The sequence below is a fragment of the Phascolarctos cinereus genome, unplaced genomic scaffold (genome assembly GCF_003287225.1).
Source record: "Phascolarctos cinereus isolate Bilbo 61053 unplaced genomic scaffold, phaCin_HiC Scaffold_3;HRSCAF=262, whole genome shotgun sequence".
Taxonomy (NCBI): domain Eukaryota; kingdom Metazoa; phylum Chordata; class Mammalia; order Diprotodontia; family Phascolarctidae; genus Phascolarctos; species Phascolarctos cinereus.
In genome coordinates this window covers 51,219,247-51,231,322 of record NW_027555736.1, presented here as the reverse complement: position 1 = coordinate 51,231,322, position 12,076 = coordinate 51,219,247, and the positions used below count along the sequence as shown (strand labels likewise).

Sequence of the window (12,076 nt, the reverse complement as noted above, 5' to 3'; positions counted from 1 at the left end):
CCAGGGACTGGGCCTGGCTTGTGGGAGCTTTGCACAGCCCCCAACCCACCCTGGCCCTGGCTAGGCTTCAGGCAAGAGAATAAGAGGGAACATGCAGCCAGCCCGAGGGGAGGTAACTGCAGTCACATTGGCGACCAGGCCTCCAGATCTTGTCTAACTGGATAAAGATGCCATCTAGAAGCAAAGGCCAGGTGGGCATCTGGGACAGTTAAACTAAGAGACCTCAGGGGAAGGCTCTGAGGAGGGCTTTGAGATCCAGTGTTTCTGAGTTCATTTATCCCAAGAACAAAGCATCTCCTCCATGCCCAGACTTGTTACACACCGGGAGCCACACAAAGAAAAAAGGAGAGGACAGCTAGGTGGCTCAGTGGATAGAGCACTGGCCCTGAAGTCAGGAGGACCTGAGTTCAAATCTGGCCTCAGACCAAACACTTGACACGTACTAGCTGTGTGACCCTGTGCAAGCCCCTTAACCCCAATTGCCTAAGAAGAAAAAAAAACTGCAGAAAAAAGGAGACTCTGAGCCTGTCCTCCAACAGCTTGGACAAGTCTTGTTGGGGAGAAAATACAAGAACAGCTCGGGGGATGGTAAAGATGGCATGATTGGTTCAGCTCACTACTGTTAGGGACAGATTGGCCCTGGATTCAAATCCTTACTGCCATGTTACTGTTTGACCTTGGGCCTCCCATGTAATTAGACTGGCCATTGAGGATCATTCCAATTCAAAAGCTATATTTCTATGTTGGAATATTTGTAAATTGCTTAGTAAGTAACTGGCACATAAGAGGAGCTTAATAAATCCATGTTCCCTTCCCTATTGCGCTCTAAGGATCCCTTTCTGCTCTGATGCTACAACCTTATTGACTACTAGGGGAAGATTTCAGGAGAAAAGTTGGAAGATTAAGTAGGATTTAGACAGCAGGAAGAAAGAACTTGGGGGGCAGGGGTTGAGGTGGGGAAAAATGGAAGCAAAATGATCAGATGAGATTGGGAGATTGGCATTGGCTTTGCTGACACCTAGGGTTCCCGCTGTGGGGTCACAGGATTGAAGAGGTCAAAGGCTAGTTTATGGAGGAGGTAGAATTAAAGGCTTGGACTTGATTCTACTGACTACGGGGAGCCCATGAAGGTCTCATATCGACTTACCCTGATAATCAGCTTCACTAGAAAGGGGCAAAGGGACACATCTGACTTTGTCCATCCTGCTATTGAGCATATTGGAGTTGAAGGAAGAAAGGCAACCCAGGCCTACTTGTTTGTTGCTTTTCCAAATGAATTCCCCTGAAAAATGACTAGGAAGATGCTCACACCAAGCCAGGACATCTTCACCTAGGGACTTTGAGGTTAAGTCCTCCCTCAGCAAGTGGGCTGACAATCTATTATTGCAATCAGAGAATTTCAATCTTAGTTTCTACCATCAGGGATAGAATCTATGCTAGTTACCTGGAGAAGCTCCTGGTCATTATCAACGTAGAGAGAACCAGGGAAGGGTCAGATGCAGGGGTGGGCATCCTGAGATGGAAAAAGATGATCACCCCCCCTCCAGACAACCCCTCCCTTCATATCTTCAGACCTCTCCCTCACCCACTTTTGCACCAGTGATTTACGAAGCACAATCATATGTAACAAACTTGTTTTTATTAGAAAAGTAAAAAATATTGCATAGGTCTTAATAATACTTGAACATCAAGTGTATTCACGTAAACGGTTCTAGATGGAAGCCCCATATGGCACTACTTTGGGGAGGGGGTTCCAGCCCCCCCCACTGGTTGGCCCCAGCACCCATTCCCCCCCCTTCAAGTGTCAAGATCTGCAGAAATCCCAACACCCAAATCCTTCCTGTGTTCTTACATTCGTGTGAGTCTCTAAGATAGCTGCCTAAAAAAAGGTCAGTAGTAGTGAAGCTGATCCAAAAACATACACACTTGGCCCCTTCAGACCCTGGTTTTAAGTCACACAGGACAAAAATTACAGAACAATCCTCTATGAACTCCCCCCACCCTCCCACCTTGTTAAACACAAGCACACGTACCCCCCTTTGCAAATGGACCAGGACCAACACAGCCCAGCTGCTCAGTTCTGGTCTCCACAACATTACCACCCCACTACTTGTCATCTTCACTGTCAGTAATAATAACAATAATAACAATAAAATAAGGAAATTCATGCTACATATCAGTTGGGAGAACTGTGGCTGGCCCCTAGGCATCTGCTGATCCCATCCTCCATCCTCCCCATCCCCCACTGGGGAAGTTAATACCTCTGCAGGAGCCAGCTCTACTTTCCCCAATTAGCCACCTGCACACACCTCAGGACTCTGTTTGTGACCTTCTCCCCAAAGAGAAGGTGACCCTCCCACTCTAACCTCACCCAGTGGCGGCTACAGTCAGTTTTCCACAAAGGATGCTCCATCCCCTCCCCACCTCAGCCAGCCTGCTGTGTTCCCCCTTGACTGTCCTGGGGTAGGGGGCCGAGGCGGCAAGGCCGGGCTCTCAACACTCTTCAATGAGGAGCTGCTCTGAACTGTACAATTTCTTCTTAATGACCCGGAAGCCAGTGCTCAGCGTAAGTGACTGGCTGAAGCCCGGAGTGAAGGATGTCGGCCCGGCGCTGAAGAGTCCCTGGATCTTGGGCCAGAGGCGAGAATCCAATCTCAGCACCAGGGTCAGCTGGAAGGTGGGCACCAGGCTGGGGTCGACGGCCAGCTGCTCCACGCTGTGGCAGCTCTTGCCCTGCTCCACGCAGACATCCAGCAGGGCGCCCCGGAGGCCACAGGGCTCGCTGTAGGCCAGGCGCATCAGCTCCTTGCCCACCTGGGCCACCAGCTGACTGGGCATCAGAAGGCGGGCTGGGCGCTTGCTGCCCAGCTTGGCCTGGGCCAGGGTCTCTTGGAGGAGCTGCATCAGATTGGTACAGAGGTGCTCATCCTCCGGGTCGCTCAGCAGGTCGAAATCGGGCAGCGACACCTCATCCATGTACTCTGTATCTGGGGAGAATATTGAGAGAGTGAGCTCGGCTCCCGCAAGCCGGGGACAAAGTGAGAGGATGAGAAAGGGGCGGAGCTAGCTTCTCTTTCTAAAGAGCCAGGGAAGGCTCCGGTCAGCGATCACAGCCCACCCTCTTCCTCCTCGGCCTCAGTTTCCCTCAATGCCCTCCGAACCCGAATGCCACCTCCCCTACAGAAGGCAGGGCCACGAACGGCAGCCAAGTGGGGCGGCTGGGGCTCCCGGGGTTAACCCTTTCGGCGCTGCATCCCCGAACCTCCCCGCCCCCCTCGGCCCGTTTTCTTCCCTCCCCTGGGATCCAACTTACCCTCCTCGGGGCCGTAGCTGCTGTTGCTGCTGTCCAACGACTCGCAGTCGGAGCTTTCCAGACTCGCGCAGCGGCCAAGGCCCTCTCCTCGGGCCGCCGTTCCCCAGGCCGAGCGCTGCTGCGGCTGATCCGGAGTGGATGGCCGCGAGGAAGAGGAGGACGAGAAGCGATCCCAAAGCCCTGGCATGGCTGGCACCTTTTGCCGCAGCCGCGTCGGAGGAACCAGGGTCAGATTCAAGGCACAGGAGGGAGGGACAGGTCGGGCTGGAGGCTCTGCAGTGGGAGAGGAACACAGACGCCGGGGGTCAGTCTGGGGGCTGGCACGGCGTTCCCCCCCAGGAAGAGAGGAACCCAAGGGGATGGATGCTTCGGACCCAGGGGAGGGTGGTCCCAAACGCCCCCTGCCCACTGGACGGACGGAGCCCAGGAGCACTTACCAGGTAAGCCTAGCGAGAGCCTCGGTAGATAGCACCGGCTGGTAAGCGGAGCCGGAGGGCGACTGAATGGATCAGGACACCCGAGTTCTGTACAATGAAATCTAGAGAGAGCTGCCCAAGCTCGCCCTCCCACTCCACCCTCCCCCCTGCACCTTTACTAACCCGATCCCCGCCGCTGCGCCTATTATATAGCTTGAGCGGAACGAGACCACGCCCCCTCGCCCAGCCGGAGTCCGGGGCCTCTTAGCGGCCCAATCTCGATCCGGGAGTGTGGCCTTGATAGACCAATGAGAGCCGGGCGCACGTTCGCAACGTTCTCTCCTGCCTGGTGACAGAGACCAGGGCCCCTCCTTCTTTCCTCTCCCCACAGCAACCGGTGCTCTCCGCTTCCCCCGCCCCGCCGCCTGAGAGCGCTAGCCACGCCCCCTCCTGGTCCTGCTGCTCCCCAGCCGCAGCTGCCAAGGTCCCCGGGGGCAAGCTGGGCCTGGGAGGATCAAGGAAAGACTTGTTTATTATAGGGTCCGGCTGCTGGGACCGTGGGGCGACGGGGATCGGGGACTGAGCTAGGGCATGAAAGGGGGAGGGGGCTGGCGACCTCCGCCTTCACCTGGGGGGCAGATGGGGTTGGGGGGAGGGCGGAGAGAAGGGGAAACTGTTGCAAAGAAAGCAGCTCCCAGGAGCCTGTGCCAACTGCGGTCACATCTGGGTGCAGGGGTGGGCGTTCGTGGGAACCCGGCGGGGACACTGATAAGCAGCTCCCCATTTTTCTATCGAGGAAAGGATGGTGGGGTGCAGGGAGATGGGGGATGCTTTCCTTGAGGGAGGTGTAGCTCTTTGTGCTGAGCTAGAGGGGGGAAGGAGACTGGGTGTCAATCAACTTCGTAAGCCGTCCCTTCCCCCTCCCCCACATTGCACACCCCTTCCTCACCGGCAAACATGCCCACCCGCCGTCACTTGGCCGCTGCCCACTGGCAGAGGGGGTGGGATGGCTCCTAGCAGAGTGGAAGGTTTAATTCTGAGGAGAGGGATATCCCTGAAGGGGTCATGAATCCTGAAAACTCCAGGAGCCAAGCTTGGTCCCCCACCTCCACATCTTGAATATCTTCTGCTCTCCCCCGACTCCCCGCAGCTTGGCCACTACCCCCGCCCCAGTGTCTCCAAGCATCCCAACCCCAGGAGAGGATTTTTGGGGTGGTGGGCGGCTCGAGTGTTTGTTACAGAAGGTCACAGGCCCAAGACGGCTCTTTATGCTTAAGGACACGGTCACTTGGTCCCCCACTGAAAAAACCTGGAGACTGACAAACAGACGGAGCCAAGCTTCTGCAGGCTTCTAGCCCGATCTGGGCAAACGGTGCCCTGGCCAGCTGCTAGCCACCAGGGCCGGGAGCTTCCGTTGGGTCCTTGCGCCGGCCGCTTGATCCCAGCCTGGGCTTTGTGTAAAAGACTCAGAATATTGCGTCATGACCTGGGACCTAGATCGAGGGGAAAACCCCCACTGGCTGCAATGGGACCATAGGTTTCATCAGACAGACTGGGCTGCAGGAAATCTGGGTTGACGGCAGTTAACGCTAGAGGAGGGTGGTGTTGACACGCTATCAGGAAGGCTGGGGCCGATTGCAAGGATGGGAGGTGGTTGGGATGGACGGGACCTTTATTTATTTTAAGACTTAATCGGGGGCATAAGGACCCTGATGGCAGCAGGAGCAGGATTTGCATCAGACGGTTCACACACTCCGGGAGGGGAACAAGATTAGATGACCTCCCCAAAGCTGGCAGGCAGGTGGGCAGGATGCCAGGCCACTAAGCAGTTTCCAGGGACTCAGGCCTCTGCTGCTTCTGGCAACTCCCCCTCCCTAAAAGAGTCTTAAAAGCATAGGGTGTCTACCCAAGCTACCCGGCAAAGAATAGGCTGAGAACAGGAAGAAAGGCCCTACTTAGGCCAGCCCCCTCATTCCTCAATTGGGGGAAACTGAGGCATTCTACTTAACCCCCTACCCTAAGAACCAACTTCTAAATGACATTTGGTGATGATGATGGGATGACTGTCCTCAGAGGCCTAGATCTCTGCCCCTTCCCAGCTCCCTCCTCTCCCCTACCCTCATCTCTACCCCACTTTCTATCTAGTTCTCTCCACACTCAGGGAAATCTTCAAAAAGCAGACCAAGGGTCTAGTTTGGGCTTGGAGAAAAGAAGAGGGGCAAGCAGATGGTGTTTTCAGCAAGGCCATGGTGCCCAGCATAGGAAGGAGGTGAGGAAAGAATGGGGCCAGATGGTGTTGGGGATGAAGAATTGGGGGTGCCTGTGGCTGTATGGTGCTGAGTAACTTGTCCTCAGAGAGATAAAAACGTCAATGGTAGCAACTCCAAAGAAGAGGGAGAAAGGAAGAGAAAATGAGTCAAGTCAAAGGGACTGACAGACAATCCTGGAAGCTGTTTCTGCTTCTCAGCTGAAAAATTACCTCGTTTCTCAATTTTTCCATAACGTTTGTCCCCTATCCCATTCTACTTCACTTGAATCAGTAATTATGTACTAAATACTACTGTCAGGTATGTTTACCTTTTATGTCCCCCCTCGCCATTAGACTATAAGCCCCTTGAAGATAGGAATACCATCTTTAAAAAACAAAAAACAAAAACAACTTTGTATCCTCAGCACCTAGCAAGGCATCTTGCTGAACACAATAAGAGCTTCATCACTGTTTATTGACTTGAGGGGCTGAAACATAATAAGTGAGAGAAACCCAACTCTATCCAAAAATATGGAAGTGGGTCATTTTGTAGAAGGTACAGCCATCAAAATGAACAAAGCACAGTCTCTTCTGTGAGTGAGATTCTTTGTGGAGGATACCTGTGGATGGGGCCTTGTATCAACAAGTATTGGAGAGCTGAAAATAACCTTTAGGTTGCAGAAAAGAACCCAGAGTAGGCCTTACCAGGGCTCTTCAGTCTTGTGACCAGGAGAAGTAGGGAAGAATGCCCGAGGCCAACAGTGCAATACAAGGGGTGGATTTCGCCATGTGGGGGCGGATTCCATTCCTCCTGGGGCAGAGGTCCAACATGGGGGACACTGCCAGGCTCTGCTGCTCCCTTGCTCAGCTCTGCAGAGAGAAATCTGTCATGTAGCTCCCTCACCCTATGGTCCAGGTAGAGGAGTGGGACAAGAGGGCAAAGATGAAATCCTTCCTAGAATTGCATCAGATCCTCAGCTGCTCTATCCAGGAGGATCTGGGTGGGTCAGGTGGTCCGGATCACACACCTTCTTAGATTCCCCTCCCCATTGTTTAGGTCTTCCCCACAGGCAGTTACTTTGTTTTTATTCTTTTATGTTTCAGCATCCTTTCCTCACCCCACCCCCACTTCCACCTCCTCTCAAAATGTAAACTCTCAGAGGTGTGGGACAGTTTTCTTTTTGTAGTTATCCCCAGTGCCTTGCTCCCCAGAGGTACTTTAATATTTATGGGTGTTGAATTCAGTAGATCAAATGCCACCTCCTATGCTGAGACCTTTCCAGGTCGATCAATCAAGCAAACATTTATTAAGTGCCTACTAAATGCCCAGCATCACACAAAGACCAAAGCAAAACAGTCCCTACCCTCAAGCAACATTTATTCTAACTGGGGCTGTATACATAGATAGCCTCCGGGAGTTTGAAAAACCTGGGTTCAAATCCAGCTCAAGACACTAGCTGCCAGACCCTGGGCAAGTCATTTCATCTCTCTGCCTCAGTTTCCTCCTTTGTAAAATAAGAATAATAATAGCATCTCTTTCAAAGGGTTATTTTAAGGGTCAAATGAGAAAACATGTCTAAAGTGCTTTGTAAACATTAAAGCTCTATATAAATTCTTATCACTGTCATAATTAATATAGATTCTAAAACTGATACAAGAAGTTTTGAGGGGTGCAGGAGGTACTAGCAGCTGGGGAGATCAGAGGTTTCAGGAAGAATGTGGAGCTGGCATTGTCTTGAAGGAAACTAGAGATTTCTCTAGCTGTTATTCCTCCTCTCCTCAAAAAAACAATCAGCTTGTATTTAGTATATGTGTACAAGTTCTCTCTATAGAATGTAAGCTCGTTGGGAGCAGGGACTGTTTCATGTTAGTCTTTCTATCCTGGGCACAAGAGCACATGCCTTAATAAATGTTTGCTGATCGATTAATTGAACAGATCTCTTTGTCTCCTGGGCAGTGACAAAATTCCATATGCTCTGTCCCAGCCTCCATCCGTCCTAGCCCAGAGCACACAGATTTGGGGGCATATCTAGACATTCTCCTTCTAACATATGCCTTGAAGTATTATCCTTCATGACCAAGCCTGAAGGGTGTGGCTTTGCTTTTTGGGGCCAGCTGGGGGGGAATTTCTGAATGACGTCTGGAGTCCTCTTTTGAGAATTGTGGGATACTGAGTTGGCTCTCCAGGAAGAAGTGGGGAGGTAAGAAACTACTCCAGGCTTACTCTAGGGAAGGGGCCTGGGTAAGCTGCCAACTTTTCTTTTAAAAGAGTCAAAGCACTTTAAAGTCATTGTTGATGGGAATGGGGTGGGCGGGGAGAGACCTTCCTGAGATGGGGCTTTGACCTTGGGGTGGGGGGTGTCCAGGGTCCTACAGGAAGTCAAGAGAGGGTTTCAGATCTCTAGCCATGCAGGTCAACGTCTGGCCATTTGGCTCCCCAGCCTTCTGAGCCCCATTCCCGTGGGACATGCACTGCACTCTGCAATTTTCAGTCAATGAGCATTAACTATCCAGACTGACTCAGCCCCTCCCTGTTTAGGCAGCTTATGTCCCTAGCACTAGTTCCCAGGGCCTCAGTCTGGCAAGCCACTTTGTTCGGGTTTGGGGAGTCAAACCAGATCTGGGGGTGGAGGAGGAGGGGCAAATCTGGGAACCAGAGAGAGCAAGACGGACAAATGAATGGCTGCCTAGAGGTCCGCTTCAGAGCCTTTCTGCCAGTGGGCATTGCTGGCCACAGATCTGGGTCAGGACAGGAGCTAGGGAGAAGCATTCGTCTTCTCAAATATTGGGGTGGGGTGGGGAGAGGTGAGATGTAGACAATGCACTCTGTAAAATAATAATAGCTTGCGTTTATATAGTGCTTTAGGGTTACAATGCCCTTTGCATACAGTGTCTTATTTGGCCCTCAATAAAAAACCCTGTGAGGTAGGTAGTAGAAGAATTATTATTCCCTGAGAAAAGTGGAAAGAGCTAAGGTTTGGATAGGAATCAGGGAAGTCAGGTTCTAGTCCAGTCTGGCTTCTGCCACCTATTTGCTATCTTTATGACTTTGGGTAAAGTCATTTCCCCTTTCTAGGTATTTTTCCTTAACTGTAAAATGAGACAATCTCTTAAATCCTCTTGTGTTTTTAATGGGTGGAGATTATATGATGAGAAAATCCAGGTTTGGAGGGATTTCAAGCTTCTTAGGGTTGTATAATTAATAAAGGTGGGTGGGATGGGGAAGAGAACCAGAGCTCATAGTTGAGTCCCCTAAACTATGTGACCTATAGGTTGTGATTTCCCTGCTTCCCAACAGTTGTAGTGTGGTGTGTTTGACTTCTTCAGGCTGTAGACCAAGAAAAAAAGTGTGTGTGTGTGTGTGTGTGTGTGTAAGTGTGTGTAAGAGCATAAGATTACAAGTATTCCGACCATGGATGTGAAAAGTTGTGTGGAAATTCAGTTTTAGTGCCTGGTTTGTAAACACCAGAAGGGAGCCTATAATATCAAGAAACTGTCTGAAAATCCAGGACTCATTTTTGTAGTGGAAATAACAAACACCATGTACAGACTTCATTTATTTGCTTGTTTGTTTAGGGACCAGCTTTATTGTCCCCTTTTGGCTGATGGGGGAACTGAGGCCACTTGCCTCTTGTTCTTACAGAGAATAAATTCTATTTACTGAATATTCATTCAGTACCTTATGAACCAAGCACTGTGATGGACTGGAAGAGATACAAAGATTAGGCAGAATGAATATAATTAATATACAAATAAGCATAATACAAAATAGGTCATGCTAATTGCTTGAAGAGAAGAAAGAGAATTTCTAAGCAGGAGGAGGGGAAGATAATTTTCACCTGGATGAGAAGCAGGGAAGGGTTCAAGGAGGAGGTGGAATTTGAGCTTAATTAAAAAGGGGTATATTCCAGGCTTAGAACCCAGCAGGAGCAAAGTCCTTGATGTAAGTAGACTAATTTGTTTGTAAATGGAGTTTGTATGTGGAAGAGAGAGTTCAAGATAAGTCTAGGGAAGTAATTTGTATAGTATCAAATTAGGAACATCCCGAATAAGGAATATGGATTTTATTTGGTAGACGTCTTCAAGGTGCATCCTACTCCAAGTCTGATCTTTTGAAGGGGAACTGACCTTGGAATCCTGAGCCCCAAATTCTAGTTCCAGTACCTCAGCTCATTTGCTGTGTAATCTTGGCAAATCATTTAACTCTTATTCAATCATCATTCATTGTCTATTGTGTGCAAGGTGCTGAACTCAGCACCTAGGATAAAAAAATGAAATAAGGCCCAAACCTTGTATTCGACAAGCTTACAATCTAATGGGGAGGCGGGACTCATTCACAAATTAGTGTGGATATGACAAGTGCAAAGAAGTCCAACCCCCCCCCCCAAAAGTCCAGAGTCACAACTGAAATCCCACCTTCTACAGGAAGCCTTCCCCAACCCTTCTTAATTCTAGCGTCTTCTCTCGATTAATCATATCCTATTGGCCATGTATGTAGTTTGCTTTGTATATATTTGTTTGCATGTCCTCTCCCCCATTAGATTGTAAACTCCTTGAGGGCAGGGACTACTTTTGCCTCTTTTGTATCTCTAGGGCTTAGCACAGTGCCCGGCACATAGTAGGCATTTTAATAAATGTTTATTGATTATTTGCTATGAGAATTGAGAAAGGAGAGATCAATTTTTAGCTTTGGGGATCGGGGAAAGCTTGTTAGGGGGCATAAAACATGCCCAGGCATGAACTAAGACACGGAGAAATGAGAGCAAGAATTTTCAAACGGAACCTTGAGCACTAGTTTGGTTTGGCTGGGGAAAAAAAAGTATGTGAAGGGGGCAGTAGTGTGAGACAAGGCTAGAGTCCAATTCATAAGGGCCCTCAATGCCACGATAAATCTATATTTTATTTAATGGTAATGGGGAGCCACGGAAGGTTTCAGTGTAGACAACTGATCTGATCCAATTTGTGCTTTAGTAAGATAATGGAAAACAGTTTTAAGAATGGGTTGTAGAGAAGAGAGACTGAAGGTAGTAAACCAGTTTGGATATGTGATGAGGGCTTGAACCAGGGTTGTTTCAGCGGCAGTGGAAAAAAAGAACAGATGGCTAGGATATTGTGGAGAAAGAATCAACAGGGCTGAGAAACTGATTGGGGCTGGGAGGGAGAGGAAGAAGTGAAAGGTGACTCATGATACTTAGAGCTCATTTTTCTTTTCTGTAAAATGAAGGGGTTGGACGATGACAGTGGTTCCCATTTAGTGGTTTGAATGGTTTGCCGGCACATTAAGCATTAAATAATTGTAAAGAATATTAGATATGAAAAGTATATTAAATTACCCTAGGGATTCACAACATATACTTTTGTTGTTGAAAGCGATTCCCAGAACCAAAAAACATTGGGAACCACTGGACCAGAAGATCCCTAAGGTCCTCTCCAGTGCTAAATTTTTGGGTGATTCACTGGTAAATGATTAGAGGGGGCAGAGAGCACTTTGGAGTCACCCCTAAGAAGCCCATCTTCTCAGCACCAGACCTGTGATTTTATTGAAACAGAAAGCTACTAAATAAAGAAACTTCTTCCCTTCACCCAGGCTGGTTGGCTGCTTCTCTTTAACTTAGAGATTTAGAGAATTGTTTAGTGCCCTAAAGAGGTTAAATTACTTGCCTTAGGGGGACAGCCTGGAGCATACTGGAGCGGGCTCTAACCCCGAGCCAACCGTGAAAGTGTCAGTGTGAGCATTTACACGTCAGAAATCAGCAAATGCCACAAGTCTGGGCTTGATTTCTCATTTTATTTTCTAGACTAAAGAAAGTGATAGGGAAAATGTTAATAATGCAAATGAGACAAAAGTGTGTCAAGATACATTCTCTGCTTTGTACCTTCTCTCCCTTTCCCCCCAGCTACACGTTTACCAGTGCACTCTGGGCAGAGCTAATTTCTTCCTTCCTTCCTTCCTTCCTTCCTTCCTTCCTTCCTTCCTTCCTTCCTTCCTTCCTTCCTTCCTTCCTTCCTTCCTTCCTCCTTCCTCCCTTCCTCCCTTCCTCCCTTCCTCCCTTCCTTCCTTCCTCCTTTTCTTTCTTTCTTTCTTTCTTTCTTTCTTTC

The 12,076-nt window shown here is 49.3% G+C and overlaps 1 protein-coding gene across 1 annotated transcript; it reads right to left on the bottom strand.

Annotated features, from left to right (window-relative positions):
* Nucleotides 1-1,622: 1,622 nt before the first annotated feature.
* Nucleotides 1,623-3,923, bottom strand: DDIT4 (DNA damage inducible transcript 4). Its single transcript, XM_020980154.2, has 3 exons — nt 3,751-3,923; nt 3,314-3,586; nt 1,623-2,987 (listed from the first exon to the last, which is right to left on the bottom strand). Exons 2-3 carry the CDS (start codon nt 3,498-3,500, stop codon nt 2,494-2,496), a joined length of 681 nt encoding a protein of 226 aa, XP_020835813.1. The 5' UTR covers nt 3,501-3,586; nt 3,751-3,923; the 3' UTR covers nt 1,623-2,493.
* Nucleotides 3,924-12,076: the final 8,153 nt, after the last annotated feature.